This window comes from Pygocentrus nattereri, chromosome 22 (genome assembly GCF_015220715.1).
Source record: "Pygocentrus nattereri isolate fPygNat1 chromosome 22, fPygNat1.pri, whole genome shotgun sequence".
In the NCBI taxonomy this organism is placed as follows: Eukaryota; Metazoa; Chordata; class Actinopteri; order Characiformes; family Serrasalmidae; genus Pygocentrus; species Pygocentrus nattereri.
In genome coordinates this window covers 5,304,690-5,328,522 of record NC_051232.1, presented here as the reverse complement: position 1 = coordinate 5,328,522, position 23,833 = coordinate 5,304,690, and the positions used below count along the sequence as shown (strand labels likewise).

The window sequence follows — 23,833 nt, the reverse complement described above, 5'->3', positions numbered from 1 at the left end:
ACCCCTTCGAGGAGGAGTGAACGGAAATACTCTCACGCAAATGTGATCCTTTTCTCCTCCTTACTTTTTTCTCTTCTCATTCTCTCAGGTCTGCTTTAATGCTTTGCGTGGGTGGCTGGACCAGAGGATCTATGGGATAGTGCAGGTCGTCGGCCATGCCTGTAGCCTTGCGCAAGAAGAGCTGGGAGGATCATGTGACCCCACGCTCAAAAACACAGTACAGTTACGATGACCTTGACCTAGTCTGTTGCCACGGCATCGTTGGAGACAATGGCTCACCAACGGGATTGAGCCGGCGAGAGAGGTGTGCTTCCATGCCAGAATGTTGCCATCACCGGCCAGGGATTGGGAGTAGTGGTGAGGGTAGTGAGGGTAATGATGATGTTGCAACCAGGAGGACAAAGACATTATTTGGATTGAAAGATTTGGCACCCTCTAGGTGTGAAAGTGAAAATGCACTGTCAAACAGCAAGAATAGAGAAACAGGTCGTGTCCATGAGACAGACACTTCGGTCCAAAGTACAATGACTGAGAAGGATATTAATCAATCATCAAGAAGCTCTGCAGGACAGGGCTCTGGTCACAGCCAGTCAACACCTGTGGCTGATCAAATTCCTAGTGATGACTTTGGAAATAACAGCAATAGAATTCACAAGAAAGATGAAGAAACTGCTGCTCTCCCTACGTCCTTTTCCTCTGTCCCTTCTTCTGCAAATGGTCTAGAAGAGGACCCCAAGAAACCTGATTTTCCTACAATTGCATGTAAAGAAGATTGCACTGATATAACCCCTAAAGAAGAAAAAGAAAAAGCAAAAAAATTGATGCAAAACTCAGCCACAGAGTTAACCGGAATCAAGGACAGAATTGAGACTGTTGGTGATTCTGTGGCAGAAGCTTTCTCAATAAATAACCAAGTGCAAATAAATGGATTTGTTGAAGGAACAACCTTAGCCAAGGACATATCTGAAGAGGCCTCATCTGCACCACTTTTAGGTGAGGAACACAGTGGTGTAGAAGGTCAAAGTCATGAAGAAAAGACTGGCCTTTTGAATGCGGATGTGACCGATGAGGTTACACACTCTGGGGTGGTCATTCCAGATGTTAGCTTTGATACTAACATTCCAAATCTTGACATTCAAAGTAACTGTATAGCAAACAGCCAGAACAGTGACCAGGTGGTCACTGTTGGTGAGTTTTTGCAATCTCAAAACCTCAATGCATCCTCTGACCTTGAATCTTCTCCATGCTTGCCAGAATCTAGCACCAGTGCTGACAAGCGTGTCTCTAAACTGGACACAATCCTTGAAGTGTCCTTTCCTGAGTCAGGAGAGGACATAATTGCCCAGGAGATGGCAGAGGTGTCTGACTGTTCCACAACACTAATGGGCTCCAAAGATATGGATAACAGCCCACTGCAGAAGGAAGTGTTTCAGAAATGTTCTTCTGGGACAATAGCTGAGCAGGAATTTTTGGGAAACTGCCAAAACAGTGAGGTCAACGAGCTTCCGGTTGTCAGTGAGACTTCTTTGGAAAGCAACATGGGAGTGCCCCAATCTGCTGGACCCAGCATGAGTCATCAGGAAAGCCCAAATTTGGATGGGTTAGAGAGACCTCAGGAACCCCCTGTTAAACTGCGTACACGGAAGGTAAGAGACTTTAACTGTTTCTCGCAGACTGTATTTGTGAGATTGTGAGGTTGAGTTATAGCTCAGGGATAATAGCTCCACTCTCTGAGACCTACTGGCCAGAAGTTGTGCATCAAAAAACTCTAATTAACCAGAAATGACTCTTAGGGGCTCACGGTATTTTTGGTTAGCTTGATCAATTTTGCTAGGCAAGCTGTAAAGATCTCCTTGGGTATTTTGCAAAGTTGCCCAGATAATGTAAGCCAAAATCAAGTTTGTCCAGCTTAAGGAAAAATAGGACATGCTCTTATAGCCTGTTTGCATATGACGTCGCATCACCGCATCGCTGTGGTGTAAACTGTAGATGGAGAGCAGGAAGTTATCTTCTAAAAAGAAAGCATTGTCACCAACTCTCAAGATGCCTGTGGTTTGCGTCACTTATGGTTGCTCAAATTGAACTAACCAAGAAACCACAAGGAGTTTTTTATTGAACACAAGAAGTTGTTTGTAAGGGAGAAAAATGCTAGAACTTGACCAAAAAACAACACCAAAAAAAAAGGCTTGCAAACCTTCATCTGCAGTTGGAGCAAGTAGAGTATTGTATTTTGTACAGTTCATCTGGGTGTGCATTGTTAGTAGATTTCAAACATGAACTATAAGCAACACCGCTGATGCTTAACAGGGTTAACAGTTACACAAAAAAAACGGCGAACATATATAAATCACCCAGCCATGCCAGCTTCTTGTTCAGATGTTCACATTCCACCTTAAACGGTGCAGCAGTTACAGTCTGGAATCAGGTATAACTACAATAATTGCTGCAGTGAAATGGGAAAATAGGAAAAGGAAGCCGGCTTCAGCCTCGTAAAGCTGTGCCTCTACATCTTTGCATGCTTTCAGTTGTTTTCTTGAGTAGAAAGAACACTGGAGGGCGAAGTATCTGCTTGTATCTACCGCCTGGATAGCAGGAAAGTCATCATATAGGATGATTCAAAAGGATTCATCGAATTTTAAAGCGCCATATGTTGACCACCATGAGGCGACTAGTAACCAATCACACTCCAACTGAAAGAGGGGGTCATAGAGTTTATGAGAGCATGGGGTGAATTTGGTTTTGGCGTTGATGTTGATCGTACAGCTGGAGGAGGTTCATGCTGAGCACTTGCATCATACAATTACATAATAAACTTTAAGCTCACACCATTTGCTGTAGTGTCATCTAAACTAGCACAGTATAGGCACATTGCTTTGCTTACCAGTCCCTCTAACATTTTACAAAGGCAATCTATCAGTCAAAGCATTTTAATAAGTCAGGAAATAAGTACAAGTTTGCACAGTACAAGAAAAAGTTGACTTGTTCCAGGTTTCAGACTTCCAAGAACAAATGATTAATGGGCTTCATTCACTAATATCTTCCTGGGTTTTTTCTCAGATTTGTTCTTCAGAAAGACCTTCAGAAAAAGCCTGTTTCAGGTTCATGATGCGTTCTGCTCTCAAGTGGGCGTAGATTCTGTTCTCACCTAAGAACAAATCCCAAATAAGAAAACACGGGTGAATGTCAGAATCTTCGTGAAAACTGCGCGAGTTTTAAGAAGACATTTCTTCTTAAGAACGTTTGGTGAACCAAGCCTAAATTCTGCAAAACCATTTACATTATCATAACTGTAGTTTTCGGGGTGAATATCCTCCGTCGTCTCCACACAAATACGGTTGTGACGCTGTTATTGTTTTCATTGAGCTCGACCCAGCATGCCCCCTGTCTTGTTTTGCGAGAATTAAAGAAAAGAAAGCCAAGGAGCATCACGGGTTGAGTTGCCATGACGACAACCCATTGCGCATAGTTTGATGTGAGTTTAGCTTGAAGGCAAACATGCAACAGGGTATAAATAAAGCACCAACCACAGTCACTCAAATAAACGAAGTAAGCAATATCTGCTCAGCAAAGTGGGGCACGGTGTTCACGAGGCTCCACACACACGCAGATGACGCGGCAGTGTGTAAATCATTATGTCCAGCTTGCTGGCGTGCGCCCACTGGAAAACAGTGACTTCATCCAGTGCGCTTGCATATGTGCTCTAGGGGATTTATAAAAGCCTTACATAACTAATACTGGACAAGATGGGCCTAAAAGAGCTTGACTAATGCGTGTCTGTGTGTGCATGTACATTGCCTGTTAGACGTTTTGACCCACCTCACCTTCAGGTGAAACTTTTCAACTAAGTCAGACAAAGATACCTGCAAATGTTTAGGCGGGATAATCAGTGATGCTCTAATCCTACACGGATTTGGTCTAAATAACGTTTAGACAGATGTTTTTTCCGAACTATTGTTAAAAGCACATTTTGAAACTTTTTGGCTCAATTGTGCTTTAGAAACTTGAATGGATTGAGCACTGACATCACAGCAAAGGGGTACAATGTGTGGCCTTGGGCTGTATTTCTGACATAGGGCTTTTATCAGCTGTTCCTTAGGTTTAAAAGTTTTGCAAAGAAAACTGGTAACATTTAAACCAGCGTTTTGGTACCTGTAAAGTATTGTAGTTCCCCCTGAGGAGGCTCTTAGGAATAGCTTCGCTTGTGGTAGGAGAGAAATTTATAGTAAATAAGTCGTGGTTAGCTTAACGAGGCACTGATGTGTTGTTGGAGTTGTGGGGTAATTAGTCGGGTTAGTTTCTACCATGAAGGAGATTTGGATGGATAGAAGTGACCTGCCTGTTCTCTCTTGCTGGCTCTTCAGTAAAAGAGCATTTGCCTTTAATAGTGCAATGTTTCCTACAGTTTATTCTGTCCCACAGTATGCTTGTCATGCCTGCAGAATCTAGTCTAGAACCTATTTTTTAATCTCTTCATGAGGAAAATAAAACATTAACCTAAAACATTACTTCATGTTGTAATAAGCAATTCAACTAGTTTTATTCACCTAATAAAATACGTGGATTAACATAAGGTATTTATTCAACCTGAAGAAAGCTATTTAATTTATTTGTTACCATATAACGTCATTTTTTTAGGTTTTAAGTGTTTTTTAAAGTCCAGCGGTCGGCAATTTGCAGCTCTTTTACTGTCCTGTTGTGGTAGGTAACAATAAAACAATCCTCCTTTGCAGGAAAATAAAGCTCTGCTGATCATTCAACACAGTTTTAACAATAAAAGGTCTTAAACACTGGAGTTAATGTAGATCTGCTAATTCACCCTTTAACACCATATTCACCATAGTGGGAGAGAAGGTCACTCAGGTACTGAGGGGTGAGTCCGTTTATAGCTTTATAGGCCAATAACAAAATTTTATAATCAATGTGAAATTTAACTGGTAACCAGTGCAGGGCTGATACTGAAACTGGGCTAATATGGTCAAACCTTCTGATTCTTGTGAGACTCTGGCTGCAGTGTTCTGGACCAGCTGAAGCTTGTTGAGGCTTTTGCTGGGACATCCAGACAGCAGGGCATTACGGTAAGATTTTAGGTTCTGTGCGTTTTATAGTTCGCTTTGTTCAATGATTAGATCTGACATCGGCTAGCAAACACATGTGGGTCAGACAAGAAGAAGCTGAAAGCTGCACCTGTTGAAAATGGTGCCAGTGGCACCACCATTCTAACAGCTTTCTGATTCATAGACTAAGTCAGGGGTATTCAATTAAAATTCAATAAGGTCCAGGTAGAGAAACTTTCCTCAAGCAAAGGTTCAGAACATCATAATGTCTGGCTTGCTTCATGATTCAGTGCCATGTATCGTTTACTGAAGTAACCTAGTAGGAATATCAACATCTTATACAGTCACCAACTGAATATCAAATCATATAAAGTCCAATTCAGTCAGATTTCAACAACATTTGCTGTTTTCTCAGTGTTCTCTTTTTAGATCACGTCATGTGGAATAACTTCCCTCTGACTCACTTTCTTCTCTGACTGCTGTTTCTCTCCTCGTCCCTCCCCTGTGTGTGGCATCACTCAGTCGAGTCTCTGGACTCAGATCGTGGTCCGCCTATTAGTGACCTCTGTACTTAGTTATTAAAAACTGACCAAAAGAATGTGCTTATATGGATTAAAAACGCTTTGCAAAGCTGTGTAACCAAACTTTTAACAGCCATGGTTTGCATATGCGCCTGTCTCACTGCTCAGTGTGTTTATGCGCCCTGGCGTGCTGTTATTTATACAGCAGGGTTCATTAGTGAGGAGCTGGCTCAAACACAGGCCACTGCGCTGTGTAATGGTCACGTATTATTGAGTGTGAAGTCCAGAGATATTTGTGCAAGTTCTTTATGGGGGTGTTGGAGATTTGCTTCTACTGGGCAGCAAAACTACAGGGCCATTTAAGGGCCTGAACAGGGAATGTGGACAGGGAAAGGGAGCAGTGCGACTCTAGTGAAAGATCTTCGTTGTGTATTTGTGTGTTCTAGGTCTTCTGCATGTTTGTTCACCCTTTTTTGTGTGTTAGTTGAGCTTGAGGAAGATTTGTGGAAAGCCCTTCTGAAGTGTAGCACTGCTAGCCATTAGCAACGGAGCGAAGTGCATGCCAAATTCATCACTCGTCCCAAACCATGTGGAGTTGTTCAGGAAGCTTTAATACACTTGATTATGCATTTACTGATACAGTGTGACACGCTGTTATCTATAAACATGGGCAGAGACCACCCTTAAGTCAAATCCTTAAGCAGCAGGAACGAAAGAGTGTCCACTCTTTACCTTTCATTCTTCTCAGGAGACTCACTTTCAGTTCCTCGAATAAATCTGCAGAAACATCTCCAGAGTTCAGTCTCAGAAGCTGGTTGATCATTTTCTGAAGTAATCCAACCCATTCAGTGGTGTTGAGGTCTGGACTCTGGGGTGGTCAGTCCATCGTTCAGCTTCTTTGTTTGATGTGTCCGTCTCCTTTTCTCAGTGAGGTTCTTCTTGATCAGCTACACATCCTTTCAGACCCACAGCGCTGAGTGGTCTTCTCACAGTGGAAGGATGGACAGAAACACCTGTGGATGTTTTCAGATGTTAATCAACTTGATGTTCTTCTCTCTTAAAGACGAAAGCTGTTTATCTGGTGGGGGCAGTTTTTGTGTCTACCAGCTCTTCCAGGTGGTTGTTAGGAGACCCATTCTCTCTGTAGCTTTTAGTCAGTTTTTCATTCGTGATTTGGATAATAAATGAACTGTGTTCATTTATTTACTTGTGGAAGTGCATTATCTTATATCTGATCCCCCCAGTTGCATCTCCTGATAGTAGATGGTAGTAAGAGTCATTCTGAAGGCTGATTATTTAAAATTTTGTCCATTTTATAGGACTATACCATACACTGTTAGGAACCACAGAAGCAAGTCTGAAATCATAGAAAAAATCAAGAAATTCATCAATTCCTTCATTATTCCTTTCATTCTTCTGAAAAGTTTTTGGCAAAGTCATAAATTACCTGTAAAAGATTCTTTCACATTTTTCAGAAGTTCTTCTAGCAACTATGTGTCTCTACAGTGGTGGTGTGTGTGTGGAAGAGGGCACCTCTTGGTATTGAGTGTGTATGGATTCCATGTGTGTTGACACACTCTCAAACTCAGAGAGAGAGAGAGCTAATCAAATAAACAAAGCTGGGGTAATAATAATAATGATGCTGCCGATGTTGTAGATGTTGACGATGGTGGTAGTGATGATGATGGTGGTAATGACTGTAAGTTCCGTAATTAGCTCTCTGGGGGATTCCCGCTCATTTTGCTCTTTTAGTTTCAGCTGATTGAAGCACATTTTGTGATAATGATGTCGAAGGGGGACTTGTTTGCAGACACCTGTGGCTGCTTTCATGTGTTTTGTTCTTCTTCTTCTGTTGTTTGCATTAAAGGCTTTAACAAGTTTTCAAGCTGTTTTTCCACAATGAAAACTCGGTTCTCTTCCCTCTGTACATTTTAACTATTACAGGTATGTTTTGTGTGTGTTTGATCTGGCAACCTGTCCAGGGAATTTCATGCCTGCCAGCCAGTGAGTGATGGTATAGACTCCAGCACCCCCTATGATCCAGGAAGCTAAGCAGTTTAAGGGATACTTTATTATTCCCACAAACGGGGAAATTCCACCTCCACATTTAACCCATCCATGAAGTGGAACACCACACACACACACTAGGGGGCAGTGAGCCCACTTGGCCAGAGCGGTGGGCAGCCCTATCTACAGCGCCCGGGGAGCGATTGGGAGTTAGGTGTCTTGCTCAAGGACAACTCAGTCATGGACTGTCGGCACTGGGGATTGAACCAGCAACCTTCCAGTCACAGGGCCAGTTCCCTAACCTCCAGTCCTCAATCCTCTCACTGGTTTTTCCTCATGCTCTTATGGAGGTCCTCCTTTTGAGTCCTCAATCCTCTCACTGGTTTTTCCTCGTGCTCTTATGGAGGTCCTCCTTTTGAGTCCTCAATCTTCTCACTGGTTTTTCCTTGTGCTCTTATGGAGGTCCTCAATCCTCTCAGTGGTTCCTTTGCACATTTATACTGTATATCCTTAATTATCTGAGGTTTATACTTTATTTGCTTTTTTAAAATCTATGAATTCCAGCAATCACTGCTTTTTGCAAGACCTTGGGATAATTTGTATACTGATCTAGTTACAGTCACACTTTAGGAAAGCACAAAAAAATTGTACAATAACAAAAACAGTATTTTTTTCTGTTTCGAGGTTAAAGTGTGATTAGATAACTGCTATGCTGAACCATTTTGTGGTTTGAAGTTATTTAGCACTAGTTTCTAATTGTCATAGTTTGTCAGATGGCTCTAAGGGTGGGTTAAGCAGAATGAAGAGGTGAAGCTCTGCTTCTGCTGGTTAGAAGGACTTTTACATGGTTCTGCTAAACTTCATTGTGTCCTGTTAGAAGGACCTTTAGATGGTTCTAAAGAAGATTTAAGCAGAACAAAAAGGCTTTTGCTGAGGCCTTTTAGACAGTTCTAATGGAGGTTTCAGCAGAATGAAAAGGTAAAGCTCTGAATTTGCTGGTTTGAAGAGCTATTGGTGATTCTTCTAAGTATGTTTTAAGAAGATAAAGGGGTGAAGCTCTGCTTTTGCTACCTAAATGACTATTACATGGTTCTTCTGAATGCTACTTTTGCCTGTTGCAAGTTAAGAAGGGTTTAAGCAGAATGAAGAGATAAACCTTTGCTTTTGCTGGTTGGATGGGCTTTTAGACCGTTCTAAGGGTGGTTTCAGTAGAATGATGAGTTAAATGTCTGATTTAGCTGCTTAGAAGAGCTGTTAGGTGGTTCTTAATGCTACGTTTGCCTGTTGTCTGTTACAAAGGCCTACTCGATGGTTCTAGGTGTGGTTTAAGAATAAAGAAGAAGTAAATTCCTGCTTTTAGTGGTTAAATGGACTATTACTTGGTTCTTCTAAATACAACATATGCCTGTTGCCAGATGATTTAAGCAGATTGGAGAGACAAAGGCCTGCATTTGATGGTTAGAAGGGCTATTAGATGGTTCAAAAGATGGTTTAAGGCCTACTTTTGACGGTTAGAAGGGCTGTTTGATACTTCTAAAGATCTTTTAGGCAGAATGACAAGGTGATTCCACTCCATTTGCTGGGTAATAGGATCATTAGATGGATCTAAAGATGCTTTAAGCAGAATAAAAAGGTAAAGCTCTGCTTTTGCTGGTTTGAAGGGCTGTTTGATGGTTCTAATGGCTGTTTAAGCGGAATGAAGTGATAAAACTCTGGTCTCGCTGGCCATGGCCCTCAGTATTGTATCATGCTGCTGCCATCGTTATGGCCTCAGGGACCAACCTACGCAAGATTCATAATATTTTCCTTTGGAGCGCAAGACTATGAAGCAATTCTTTGAGTTCTCTGAGTAAAGTTTAGTCCGCACACACACTAAAGAGCTTCCCTCCAACTGAGAGGGAGTTGGTCACAGGATGTAGGGCAAAGTTTACTGAAAATTTAACCCCTTAAATTCTAGCATTTTTATTCAGTTAATCATCATAAGGCTTCTTCATTAAACACTAGAAAAACTATCAACTAATGTCACATATGTAGCTATATGTACAGGCTGTTATGGATTGTGTGTTCTTAGATCATATTTATCTGGTCATGAATAATACACTGCGCCAGATGTTGCTTAAAAGTATGTACTAATCTGTGGAGTTCCCCAAGGATAAATCTTGGGGCCTTTGCTTTTTTTATTTCTATATGCTTCCACTTGCTAGATTATCAGTTATCTTCAGTATGCATGCAATTCCCAGTTAAATAGGTCACTAACACCAAAAGATTAGATAAGTTTGGTGACATTAACATGTGGCTGTCTCATAAATAAAACTAAAACAGTGACCACTGTTTATGGAAATGAAGGGAAGGGCTTTTTGCAAACCTGCATCGGGAATCTAGGAGGTCAGTTAAAAAAAACCACATGGTATCTAGAACATGGGAAACTTGCACCTAAGGTGAAAGGTTCAAAGGTCCTTGATATTTTCACACGTTCTGAGAAAAATGTACGTGCATTTGTTACTTAAGCAATAGAAGACGAGAGGGAGTGTGTTAACGTGAAATAACATCACACCTGTGATTTGGTCACCGTAGATCATCACAGCCGTGTTGTTGTTCACGATAGTTCTGTTGCTTTAATACAACAGTTAAATAAATAAAGTAAGAGATTAATAAACTGGCCATAAAAGCGGCGTTTAATATGTTTTAATGTTCAGTTCCTTCCTCCAAATTATAGCTCCTTAACGAGCAGCTTGTTGCTATGTCAGAGTAACGAGCTGCTGGCTGTGCAGCGAATGAGTGGAGTTTGTTACTCCAGCACCTTACACTAAATTCTAGTGTTCTGCAAGCTTTTGTGCAGGGGGGGTTGTTTCAGAAACTTTAGCCAACTGTGTTTGCACACAGAGGAATTAGACCTCTGCATTTAACCCATCTGTGAAGTGAAACACCCACATACACACTAGTGAATACACACACTAGGGGGCAGTGAGCACACTTGCCCGGAGCGGTGGGCAGCCCTGTCCATGGCACCCAGGGAGCAGTTGGGGGTTAGATGCCTTGCTCTAGGGCACTTCACTCATGTACTGTCAGCTGAGGCGATCTCACCGGCGACCTTCCAGTCACAAGGCTGGTTCCCTAACCTTCAGCCCACGACTGCCAGCTTTTCAGTTGGCAGCTGTGACAGAAAAACCTAAACAACCTGGAATCATCCAGAAATGAACCCAGTGCCATTCGCCAAATGTGGAGTCTGATCTTCAAAAACGTTCAAATGGCTTAAACATCTCCTACAGCTGTCAAAGTTAATGCTTAACACCAGCATCTCAGCGAAGTGATACAGTGTTTGTGAAAAAAAATAGTGATGCTTTGGCAAAATAACAGCACAGTTAGAACGCCTCTCAACCAATCAGCTCACACGGCCAGAACTAAGGCTACGTTTACACAGCAGGTAAAAGTTGTAAAAGTGGCCCGACTCTGATTTTCTCACCAAATCCGATTTTTTTGTTTGGCTGTTCACATTATCTTTTAACTGTGATCTGTACGCGACATCAGTCTGAACAGATCAGCTCCTAAACCGACCCGCATGCGCAAAAGAACCATGCTTCACGAGGCGGAGGTAAACAGTCATGATGGCCAGCGAACACCAGTCACTCCCGGACAGAGGTGGACGAAGTACACAAATCATGTACCTGAGTTAAAGTCGAGACCCCGAAGGTAAAATATTCCTCCAGTAAAAGTAGAAGTTCCTCCCTTTAGACCTCCACTTGAGTAAAAGTACTAAAGTATTTCCCTTCAAATGTACTTAAGTATAAAGTAAAAGTACTAAAAGAGTAATTCTGGCTCTGATGTCCTGTTATCATTTTTATAACCAGACTGGCTTCATGAACTCATTTCAGGTGAAAGTCCTCCAGCGTCTCTCTTGGTAAACCAGTCTTTTAATAGAACGTCATTAATTAGTGACGCTGACGTCTATTAAAATGATCAGAAGCACAAAACACTGAAGGTAAACAGTTTCCATCAGGGAGAACCGAGTGGCTCTGAAATCACTTTTTACACACAAGCAAAGTTTCAGTTTCAGATTTATTTACAACTTAGTTCCAAGTTTAAGTTGAATAAAAACTGGCTTTAAACTCAGGATCACAGATGAGCTCCTTTACTATGTTGATCTGTAGGCGTCTGTTCATAAACATAAACCAGCCCAAACTCATTTACTATAAAATGAAATGGTGTTTGTAGAAATTCAGAAAAAAGCCGCGTCAGTCTCGACTGCATATGTGGACATATTTCTATATTGAGCTCTATTTACACAAAGTTAGGTTAGTTCATCATTTATGTTGAACAGACTCTCCCAAAGTTTTACGCTGCTGCGCTGACGTTGAACCGTGTGCTGCACTGGGTCGGTATGACCAACAGGTCAAAACCAGCTCTAAACAAAGTGACCGCTGGGCCCTGATTGGTGCTCTGGCTTTGCGCTTCTTCCGTTTTGACATGTTACGTTTTTATACACACAGAAACCAAAAGGAACGACAGATTTCTCAAAATGTAGGAGGAAAAAGTCGGATATTAGACTCTGAAATGTAGTGGAGTGAAAGGAGAAAGACGCCCAGAAATGGAGAAACTTCAGTACAGATACACCAAAACATACTAAAGTACAGAAACCAATTACATTTACTCAGTTACTCAGTTACTGCCCACCACTGCTCCCGGAGCTTCAGTTTCATCTTCACCAGCATCACAGGAGCGATTATAAAGTTCCAATCATTGAAAACTGGGCTCATCACCCAGAATGTGTTCGAGTTAACCATCGAAACCATCGTTATTCAGCCACGGGCACTTCTTTGCTTTATGCCCTCAGACTCTTTAAACGCTGCAGCCTCAGTCTCTTCTGAACGAGTTTAGCTGTTTAGTTCGAAACCTCTGCAAACACGGAGCGCCTGCGATGACTTTCTTCTATGTTTATTGAAACATCAGCCTAAATATGTATGAGTCTCAGCAGTGTGAAATCATGACGAATGTCGAGTTATATTGACGTAAAAGTCACATGAATTCCGATCTGGCTGTTCAGACTGAGTCGCATTGCTGCAGATCGGACACGGATTTCAGTACCACATATGAAAGCGTCTGAAATCGGAATTGAAAATGTCAGATTCAGTGTTTTTTGCTGTTCACACTGACACACATCTGTGTCACATACGGAGAAATAGATCAGATTTGGGCCACTTTTACCTGCTATGTAAACTGCTGTATAAATCTAGACTACACCACTGAAATGAGCTTCTGTCGAGTTGATTTTAAGATAATGTTATTGATTTTTAAGCTTCTGAGTTCTGAGGCATTTCCTCGATTTGTGAATATCTTCCCAAGTTCTCCTTTAAAGGCTCTTCATACAACATATGTTTCATAGCAAAATTCTTTGTTACCTTCATCACTATTTTCCAAAACCACTGCAGCAGCTGTAAACCCTTTTGTGTGCCATGATGAGGGCTGAATGAAGAACGAAGGGTTTCCAGCATGATTGGTCAGTCCTTAGTGACCTCTTGAGTGTCCCTTGGTCAGTTTCACACAAAATGTCGATGGACACACAAATTCACCAATTACGAATATTGAGAGGCGGAAGGCGTATCGCAGCCCCTCTTCACAGGCTCATAACTCCAGATGTGAGTGACCAACAGTCCTGATGGAAGAAGAAAGTAAAGGGGCGACTCTATAGATCCAGGAAAGGTTTGAACTGTATTTCTGCACTATGTCATCACCTAAATAGGGTAATATTAATAGAAGCACTGAATATGATGTGTTGGTGCGTTTGTGGATCCCTGAGGGTTAAATGTCTTCATATTGCTCATTCCACCCTCAGTGAAATGATGGTTAGATATGTTCCAGCTATTCACTCAGGTCATCTAATAATATCAGGCTGGTAGTCCCAAAACACAGCTGAGGAGTGTGGAGTCATTACAGCTCTCTGCTCAGGAATTCTCTTGCTGAGGACCCGAGAGCTGCACAGCCCCTTTTTCACAGATAATTATATGATACATCTGCTTGAATTTGCCTTCACTTGATTTACTCTGAGTCTTTGAATCGATGTTTAATCTATTGTTTCTCATGTTTCTATTATTTGGTAATGAACACATATAGTGTGTTTATTAAGTTCTTGGTTCTTGTCCAAATTAGACACTTCTAAATGGTTTATTTGCTTTTTTTTATTCAGTTTTATTCATTACTTTATTCATCTGTTTTATAAAAATCACTAATGATTGCATTTGTTGTTATAATAACAGCCAGTAAACACTTTCTAAGACCTTTTAATGGCATATTATAGAGCATGAAGAAATTTCATTGTAAACTTTTCTTTTTAATAATTAAATTGTTTAGCGGTTTCAGCCTCTAATTAGTGATGATGAAAGGATAAACCGCTACTTTAGACTAGGCACATACCTTGAAAGACGTATGCAACTCTTATTAGCTTTAATATCAGTTGAATAGCTTACTGTTGAACTTTTAATCCCTAACCATTTCCTCTCAGGCTACAAGTGTAAATTTTTATTTGATTTTTACTTTTTTCCTTGATATGAATTATTATATTCAGCTTCTGTTGTTGTTATTGTACATTTTTATTGCTGCCATTTATTGGATTTTTTTATTTTTATTAATATTACTATTTTATGACTATGTTATGACTCTTTGTCTTGAAAGGTACTTTTCAGGCTCTTACAGTTTGTTACTTGTTACTATATAGACACTATATTGTTGTTGTCGGGACAAAACCTATCTTTGGGTGCAGTCCTTGGCTGGAGGTCAGGGAACCGGCCCTGTAACCGGAAGGTTGCCGGTTCGATCCCCAGAGCCGACAGTCCATGCCTGAGGTGTCCTTGAGCAAGACACCTAACCCCCAACTGCTCCCCGGGCGCTGTGGATAGGGCTGCCCACCGCTCTGGGCAAGTGTGCTCACTGCCCCCTAGTGTGTATGTGGTGTTCCACTTCATGGATGGGTTAAATGCAGAGGTGGAATTTCCCCGGGTTGTGGGATTAAAAAAGTATCAATAACTCTTTTTTTTTGTCATTTTTCAGTTTTTGATATAATTTGAAAGTACCTGTTACCTTTTACATTGCCTGTGAATTTTAAGATATGCGGACTAAAAGAAACATCCCAAAATGACTTGGAAAAAAGTCTGGTTCCATTGACTTCCATTAACAGTAAAGGACGTTTTTTCCTTCTCCTTTAAAATTTTCACTTTGTAGATATGAAGTTTTGTTCCAGCAGCAGCGATATTGAATACGAAGGGCAAAAAATAAGATAAAACATATAAACTTTATCCTTCACAAAAAAAACCAAACAACATAAAGAATTATAAATAAATAAAAAGCTAAGATATTTACACTATTAGGATATTTTATGGCTGCATTGATAATAGATACTTTATCCTTAACAATTTGCATAACAACGTATTAACATATTGTGTTTATTGCACATACAGGTCGAAATAAACAAAGCTCAGTGCTGAGTGAATATTTAGAATTTTGGGCTTAATCCTCCCGTATTATGATTTTGTTTTTCCTGTGATTTTCATTGTGAATTAAATGTTCATGTTTCTCTCCTAATTTGAAAGGGTTTATTTCTTCTTGCTACTTTTATGTTTCTCTTTTCTTTGGAAAGCACTTCTTCAAGTATGGAAAATGTTGTATGATTAAAGAGAAAGATTGTCATCAATATCAAGCAGTATTATTGCAGCTTTAAATGCACTGCTAACGTGATAAGTACAATGAAAAAATGCATGCGTTGAATTTGAATTTGCTTGCATCACATCATTTTATTTATTATTATATATGTAATAAAATAAATGACATCAGTGCAGTTATGGCCCAGAGTAACTAAAGTGAAAGAGTGAATTATGTAAATGTATCACTTTATCTAAACATTACGCTGAGTTAATACTAATAGCCAGATGCAGAACCTCTGCAGAACCGCTAAAACAACAGGGCTACAAGACAGCATCCACTCTAATGTGGTTTTGGTGCATTGGGTGTATGTTTTTTAAAATCTCACCACTGTGACATTTTTCAAATTAATTTCTTCATCTGATAAACAGAAACGGGCATTATGGGTAATGTCTTTGTTTCCTTTTCTCTGGGCAATTGTTTTTTTTTCTTTTTGTTCATACTCAAAAACAAAGCAAAAACAGGGTCAAATCAATTTCACTAGAGCCACGAAGAGAAGAAATAGGCCTCATTATTGTCCCGCAGTCACTCTGATAATGCTCACAAACCCTGGAGGGACAATTTCCCGCATTATTGGGTCCATCTAGTCGTCCACCATCAAACCACTGCCCACAGGAGAGTCTACAACGTCCTAGGAAAACAGTGAAGACATCAAAACAGAAAGAAACATTTGGAATTGATCTGCATGAAGTCCGAAAATGTATGGAGACCCAATATAATTTGTCAATTCAGCTACTTTGAGGTGCACCTACTGTGGAAATAGGGGCTGTATTGACAAACATCATCTGAAATCATATCTGGTTAGTCACCATTGTGGCTTCAGTTAGGACTGAATTTAGGACAGAAGATTTTACAGATTAAGAGAATGACTCCAGATAAGAACTAGATTAAATCTCCTAAATACTGCCCTGATGTCACGGTTGGCTCCTCCCACTACTCCATGTGCTCCTTTGTTTTGATCTTCCATGTGCTTCTTTGTTTTGATCTTCCATGTGCTTCTTTGTTTTGGTATCCGTAGTCCTGCCCCTTGTTTCATGACTCCGCCCCTGATTGTCTTTGTTGGTTATTCTGGTTTATGTCATGTCTGGGCATCATTCTGTCTGTACTGGCTCTATAACCCTGGACCGTTTTGACCAGGACCCTGGATTTGCCCTTAATAAATCTCGCTTATCTCCGCATATGCGTCCGCCTCCTCGCTCCCTATTAAACCTAACTTTAGGATAAACCCCAACAGCGCCCTAACTGTATTAACTGTCCATTTCCATTGTTTTTAGGCAGTTGTGACAGGCAGCATAGTTTCATACTAGCCTAAACGTGGTGCATTTATATCTACTGGTTTGACTTGTGAGACATTTGTCTTTTCTAACTCTTCATTTTTTCATTTTGAGTGTTAATATTGAGGAAAACTCATCAGATGAAAGATCACAGGGAGTGTGCGATAACTAGAGAAAACCAGATTTTGTCAGTAATCTGATCAATGCATTTATGTGGACTTGAGTGATCAGATAGCGAAGAAACTGGGACTGCGTGAGCCAGACAGCAGTCGGATTTCTGCAGTGCAACCGGCTAACAAGCTTACAGAAGAAGCCTTGACATGAACAAAACATAAAACTCAAACTTCACGCCACGGCGTTTTAAAAAAATATGAAAATAAACATCATCTAGAAAATGAGGAATATTTCAGTCCTTCAATTCTTTATTTCATGTTTGGTTCCAATGTCGCTTCAAAGTGTTGCTTGCACATGCGCAGACTGAGGAATGTGAAAGTGTGAGGATGAGGGAGTCGCAGACGAGTGCAGATAGGAAATAAACGCGTTTTTAATGACATGGAAAATATCAGCAATTGACAAAAGGGCAAAACAGAAGCGTAGTCACAGTCCGGGCTATAGTCAAAAGGGTACAAATCCAAAAGACAGAGGCAGAGGTATCCAAAGTAGGGGCAAGGCAAAAAACGAAAGTCAGCATGGAAGTCTAAGCAACCAAAAGAAACCAAACGGCACAATGAGAAACGCTCGGTAAGGTCCGGCTGGTGAAAGTCTGGGCTTAAACAGCCCAACCTAAGAGTCCCTCGATTACTAACGCAGGTGTGAATCCTTAATAATCAGGAGACTGAGATCTCTGCCAGGAGTGGGGTGGGGAGTAGGATGTCAGGTGAGACTCCAAGGGATTCTGGGATGTGGTGTCCCTGTCTTGCGTGGCTGGAGTCGAACCCGTGACTGAAAGAAATCAGAGTAAGAGTTCAGATGCACTGAGGAACCTGATTAAGCCTCTTTATCAGATTACTTCACCAGATGTCTAGATCGGACTGTTCTGTTCACATGACCATTTGAATAATCAGATTACAGCAGAAATCTGATTATGATTGTGTTATTGTGTACATGTAAACATACTCATTGATGGTTGTGAATGACGAGGAGGCAGAGCTGAACATGTTACTTTAGCATGGTCAGCTGAAGCGTTTGGGAAATTGGAGATGGCCCGTTAAACTGCAGGGGGCGCTCTCACAGTTTTCCTAACTTTCAGTATATTGCATTTTAGCTTGTTTTTTGTTCATTTTTTAACATTATTTGTATTTACATTTTGGCTGTGCACATATTGTCGGTTGTAGTCGTGGTAACAGATATACCAGATCATTGATCTCAATTAAGAAGTTTAGGACTTCAGTAGACAGAAGATAAGATGAGGTCAAATTCCTGAATTAAGATTTGCTTCTGTATAAAAATTTGTATAAAATCTTACGTTGACCTGGCACATCTGAACCTAGGACTAAAGTTAGAAAGTTTCTGTAATATCACCCCAACTGAGCGCTCAAAGTTTGTATGACCTCCATAGAAAAGGACTGACCAAACAACGGTCCACTCTGGAGCAGCTACACATAAGCCGTGGCCATCATGCCTAAAGCACAGGCTAGAGGGGTAGCATTGGGCTGCAGAGCAGGGCAACATCTCGAACTGGACCACGAGCCCTTCGAGCTTCGAATACAGCTCGGCTTTACTTTTTGTGACCAAAGTGTGTGAGATATAAGCCTTCATCATTTGTTAGAGACACCAAACATGTCTGAATTACATTTGGGTTGAAGCTGTAGGATTATGAAGGAAACATATTCAATCAGGTGTGTCCAGGACTTTTGGCTGGTGCTGAAGGTGTGTGCGTTTGTGTGTGTGTGTGTAGGTGTGTGTGTGAAAGTCACAGATTCTGGAAGTAGAAGCCCTATTCAGTAATGTCCAGCAGGATAATTAGGTCACACTGAAACATCTTTCTGTCCTTCCGACATCTGCTGGAGTCACATGACTTGTGAAAAGCATGTCCACTAGCTTGGCCAAATGTTTACGCCTCAGTCTGGCTCATTTACTTGGGTAAATAGGTTTAGTGGGGAATCTGGGGGCTGGCGTAAGCACTCCATAATCCACTACTGTCCAGTTTTCCGAGCACAGATTGCAGCTGGCAAGAAATGACTCTGGAAAACCTCTTGGTTTGTGGATGGTTGAACTCGATGCCATTACCACCTGCACTTCTCCAACCCCCCTGACAGAAACTTATCATGGCTTTGTTGTTTTTAGGTGAGGCTCATGATTAGTTACCTATTCATTGCTAGATTACTTTCAGTAGATCATCCCTGAAGCATTTGCCGAACTCTGTTGAAGACACTCTTATCCAGAGCGACTTATAATTTGATCATTTTAGACAAATCATTTAGGTGAAGGTAATGTTAGGAGTCTTGCCCAAGGAGTCTTACTGGTATAGTGTAGGATGCTTCTCCAGGCAGGGATTGAACCACAATCTACAGCATAGAAGGCAGAGGTGTTTACCCACTACACAAACCACCCACCAAGAATTTAAAATCAAGCTCTGCTCTCTTATATCGCTGTTGTCAGAAGAAAACCTCGTATCTGCAAAATGGTAACTTTACAGGAGAAGGAAAAAACCTGCTTTACTATTAATGTAAGTCAATGGAACCAGACGTATTTCCAAGTCATTATGGGTCATTTCCTTTGGTCCATTCATCTTGAAAATTACACACACTCTAAAGAGTGACAGGTATTTTCAAATAACATCAAAAACTGGAAAAGGTCAAAAATGAAGATATGAGGTTGTCTTCAAACGCCAATGTATTTCTCTTGTGCTTTGGTCTGGCTGATAATTGGATTGGTGATAGTTTTATGTATAGTTTTGTTTTTTATATCTTAACCCAGGGGTGCAAAACTCCGGTCCTGGGGGACTGGTGGCCAGCACAGTTTGGTGGTTTGCCTGCTCAAACACACCTGACCACTTAAATCGATTAATTGCCAGTTTTAGTGAGTGTGTTCAAGTAGAACTTTGCTGGACGCTGGCCCTCCAGGACCAGAGTTGTGCACCTCCACCTTAACCCTTCACAGTCTTGGTTCCTCTCCTTGTTTTATCTTCATGCTCTTAAGAGGTTTTTCTGTGGAGTCTTGGTTCCTCTTGGTGGTTCTTCTTGATTCTTTCTCCTGTTTTAGCCTTGATTCAGGTCTTGGCTCCTCTCTGGGTTTCCTCCTCATGCCTCTAGGGTGTTTTTCCTTTTGTGTCTTTGTTCCTCTCAGTGGTTCTTCTTGGTTGTCTTAGAGAATTTCTCCTTTTTAGCCTTGGCTCTATTGAGCTTGAGGTTTGGACCTTGCATCTTTCTCCCTCATGCTCTTAGGGAATTTTTCCATTTGGGTCTTGATTACCTCTCAGTGGTTCTTCATGTTCTTGCTATTTTTTCTTTGGAGTTTTGGTTCCTGTCAATGGCCTCTTGATTCTTCTAGCATAAGGTCATTGATAAGAGTATCTAATATCTGTGGTATATCCAATCTGTGGTTGGATAGTTTAGTGGTTAACACCTTTGCCTTCTACGCTGTAGACTGGGGTTCAATCCCCCACCAGGGCGAACACCCTACACTATACCAATAAGAGTCCTTGGGCAAGACTCCTAAAATCTCCAGCAGCACCTCTGTGTCTGATCCACTCATACGAGTGCAATATACACTAACACACAACCACAATATCAGTGGCACTGCAGTGCTGAGAATAATCCACCAGAGAGTACCTGACCACTGAAGAACAGGGTAACAGAGTATCAGAGAAACAGATGGGCTTCAGTCTGTAACTGTAGATCTGCAAATTGCTCCAACAGTGGAGCTGATAAAATGGACAGTGAGTGCAGAAACAAGGAGGTGGTTTTAACGTCATGACATTAAATATAAAGATTAAGTATATAAGCATATAAATTTACATAAATCTACCAAAAAAGGTTAAACGGGGCAGTTGTGAGCTGGAGGTCAGAGAATCAATCCTCTGAACCGACAGTCCATGACTGAGATGCCCTTGAGCAAGACACCTAACCCTCAACTGCTCCCCGGGCGCTGTGGATAGGGCTGCCCACCGCCCCAGGCAAGTGTGCTCACTGCCCCCTAGTGTGTATGTGGTGTTTCACTGCATGGATGGGTTAAATACAGAGGTGGAATTTCCCCGTTGTGGGATTAATAAGGGCCCCTTAATCTTTAATCTTTAAATCAATTGAAATGCGTTATTTTAACGTGCAGCATCCCGTCTGAATCTTCAACCAGCCTTCAGTTCTCCTGAGATTGGTGGGAAAGAGGCTGAGAGATGCATTGTGGGAAACACATTGGTGTGGGAATGTTCTTGTCCCCAAACAGGAAGTAGCTTTAGGAATGTCCTGAAGACAAAAGGCAAATAAATCAATAAAGACAACAGAAAAGCAGACGGAAAACCAGATAAGGCCGCAATGCTGGAAAAACAGGAATTTTCTATTAGAGTGATTATCAAAGATGCTGTTGTCAGCATTGCTGTTGTTGTTTGTCATGCTGTTTGTTTATTGACAGGGCCTACACACAGCTCTTATTCGTTTGGGACTTAATGTGTGTGTGTGTGTGTGTGTGTGTGTGTGTGTGTGTGTGTGTGTGTGTGTGTGTGTGTGTGTGTGTCTGTGTGTGTGTGTGTGTGTGTGTGTGTGTGCGTGCATGTTTCAGACTGAGAGACTGAAGACTTCACGCTGGTGTTTAGCTGTAAGATTTTATTCTATACATATGAACTAGTTATGTTTTACATTCCACACATGAATTACATATTTATAACTAATTAATAACATGTTAATAATGGCTTCGGTTTACATACAAGCGTAACTTGTACATTGTAGAGGTAAATATTGTCAACTAGACATTACATTGATTTTTTTTAGATATTTTGTTGAATATTAGGTATTTTGAACAATGTTAAGTTCATTGGTGATGAACTATAGATGGAAATATATCCGAGGTTCACACAATTTAATATTGATTCTAACAATGATAAATCATCATAACATTCATAACATGTCCATATGCCTTAGTTTTGGAATAAGAGGCAATGTGGATATGAATTTTATTACAAAATTATAATCATCATCATCATCATCATCATCATCGTCGTTGACAGCTTAATACAGATAGGGTCGCGGTAGCAGTTGGGGCAGTAGTCACCGGGACCTACCTCTGGAGCCAGGCCTGGGGGTAGTGTCCCTGGTGGACAGGCAGCCCTTGTAACCCAGCCGGGCTCAGCCCGAAGAGGCAATGTAGGGGGATCATGTGGGCCCACCACCCGCAAGGTCCAGGATGGGGGAGCGGTGCAGTGCTGCACAAAATTATAATTTTATATAAAAATTTATTTTATAAATTCTTCTTCTGAATATGATATTTGTTCACATATAATATGGGACATTAATTAATTAATTGATTGATTCAATTCTGAATGGTAATGTCATTAGAACTCCTGGATACTCATTTTATCAGAACTTTATTAGAACTCCTGGATGTTGATTTTACTTTTGGAAATTTATTCTGGATGATTGTGTGAATGTGTTTAGAACTCGAAGATGGATGGTCTTGACATTTTGAGATGTGTTTTTGTTCTTCCTCTGACGTGTGGCTCCCCCTGCTGTTTGTCTGATATAACGCAGGAAATAAACAGATGAACCAAGTGAGTTATCATCCTGGCATTTCTTACCAAACTTACAGCCTGATCAGTTAACCTCCTAAAATGATCCAGTTTGCCTGTCACCTGATCTCCTTTTCTATTGGACAGGACAGAGTGATGGCAGATTTCTCCCACTAACCCCAAATTAAAGTTAATCAAGCCATGTTTAGTGTCTTACGTTTGCTTCTCTGGCTTTGCTCTGGAGCCACAAGGCTGATCTAGCGACAGAGCAATGAAAGCTTATACCCCGGAGTTAACATCGTCCTAACTGCAAGCCTAAATCCTTACATACTGGCCCGAAAGTGTGCGGAGTGTGGAGTTCAGTATTTCTAATAGACTTGATTATGTGGTTTCTGACACTGTGTGACACACTATGATGTATAAAACATGCTGTGTGCTCAAAAAAAGATCCTGTGGCAGGACAAAAACCCATAGAATTATGGGTTTGTGCTTTTATTATTAATGAGGAAAGACTTTTATTAATGTATTTGCAACCCCACTTCAAATCTGAAGCTATTGGTTTCATTCTTCACTCGACTATCTCAGGTAGAGCCAGCGTGGTTGGTGTAGTGTAGTGGTTAACACCTCTGCCTTCTACACTGTAGACTGGAGTTCAATCCCCCACCTGGGCAAGCACCCTACACTATACCAATAAGAGTCCTTGGGCAAGACTCCTAACGCTACTATCAAATTGCAAGTCGCTCTGGAGACGAGTGTCAGCCAAATGCCGTAAATGTAGTTTAATACACTTTTCTTCCCACAACAGTGCTTTTCTAGGTGATGTTGTATCTCTGAGGCTTTTCTCAGATTTAAGTGGGGAATAAACAACATTAAGTGCTAGCGAGATGTAAAAAGTCACCTGCAGTCTAAAGGGAAATGTTTTTAATGCAGCATTTCCATCCAAACACAGGAAGCGGTATGCCTGAGCTGTCAGTTCTGGTCTTATCTGATTGAAAACAAGAGCTGAACACTCAGGGTAAATGTCAGAGTAAAGGTTAGCCGAGTAAAGGATATGCAGTGTTAGTATGCAGAGTGAATATGAAGTGTATGCTGGATCAGTTACCGGAAGGCTACAACAATCCATCCAGTGCTTTGGAGAGATTGTATCACAGTTAAGGTGGGTCATTAGGCATTAAATGGAGTAAAATCATTGCAAAGGCCTTCACACTGAGCACAAGGTTTGGTACAATTCATTTGGATGTCAGTAAATTAATGCAGGTGTGTGTATAACTAACGACATTGTGCACAACAAATGCAATTCTTAGATGGGCAAAAAACACGTTATTTTATTCACCCAAACTTTGATTTTTGTGAACTTTTGCCAGAGACATGAATTCACTCCACCCATCCCTGTTGACACCTCCGTTGGCAGGGCAACATGCAGAACATCCCAAACTATAACTGATCCACGTCAAAACCCAGTTAGCAAAATTGATCTGAAATAAATCTTTTGGGTTTGTTCTCGGCTGATACACCGCTGGGTTCTCGGCTCAGATCTGGAACTGAAACGAGAGTAAAACTAATGAATGTGGCCCAAGTCTGGCCCAACTGCATTGTTGGCCCACAACATTCACACCAGAATTGGCTCAC

General features: G+C 41.1%; 1 protein-coding gene across 1 annotated transcript in view; it reads left to right on the top strand.

The window, feature by feature from the left end:
* dlc1 (DLC1 Rho GTPase activating protein) overlaps positions 1-23,833 on the top strand; it is a 178,613-nt gene that overhangs the window by 6,607 nt on the left and 148,173 nt on the right. Inside the window, exon 2 of the mRNA XM_017720802.2 lies at positions 89-1,646. Coding sequence (XP_017576291.1) covers positions 156-1,646 — 1,491 coding nt within the window. The 5' untranslated portion in view covers positions 89-155. The remainder of the gene's footprint in view (positions 1-88; positions 1,647-23,833) is intronic.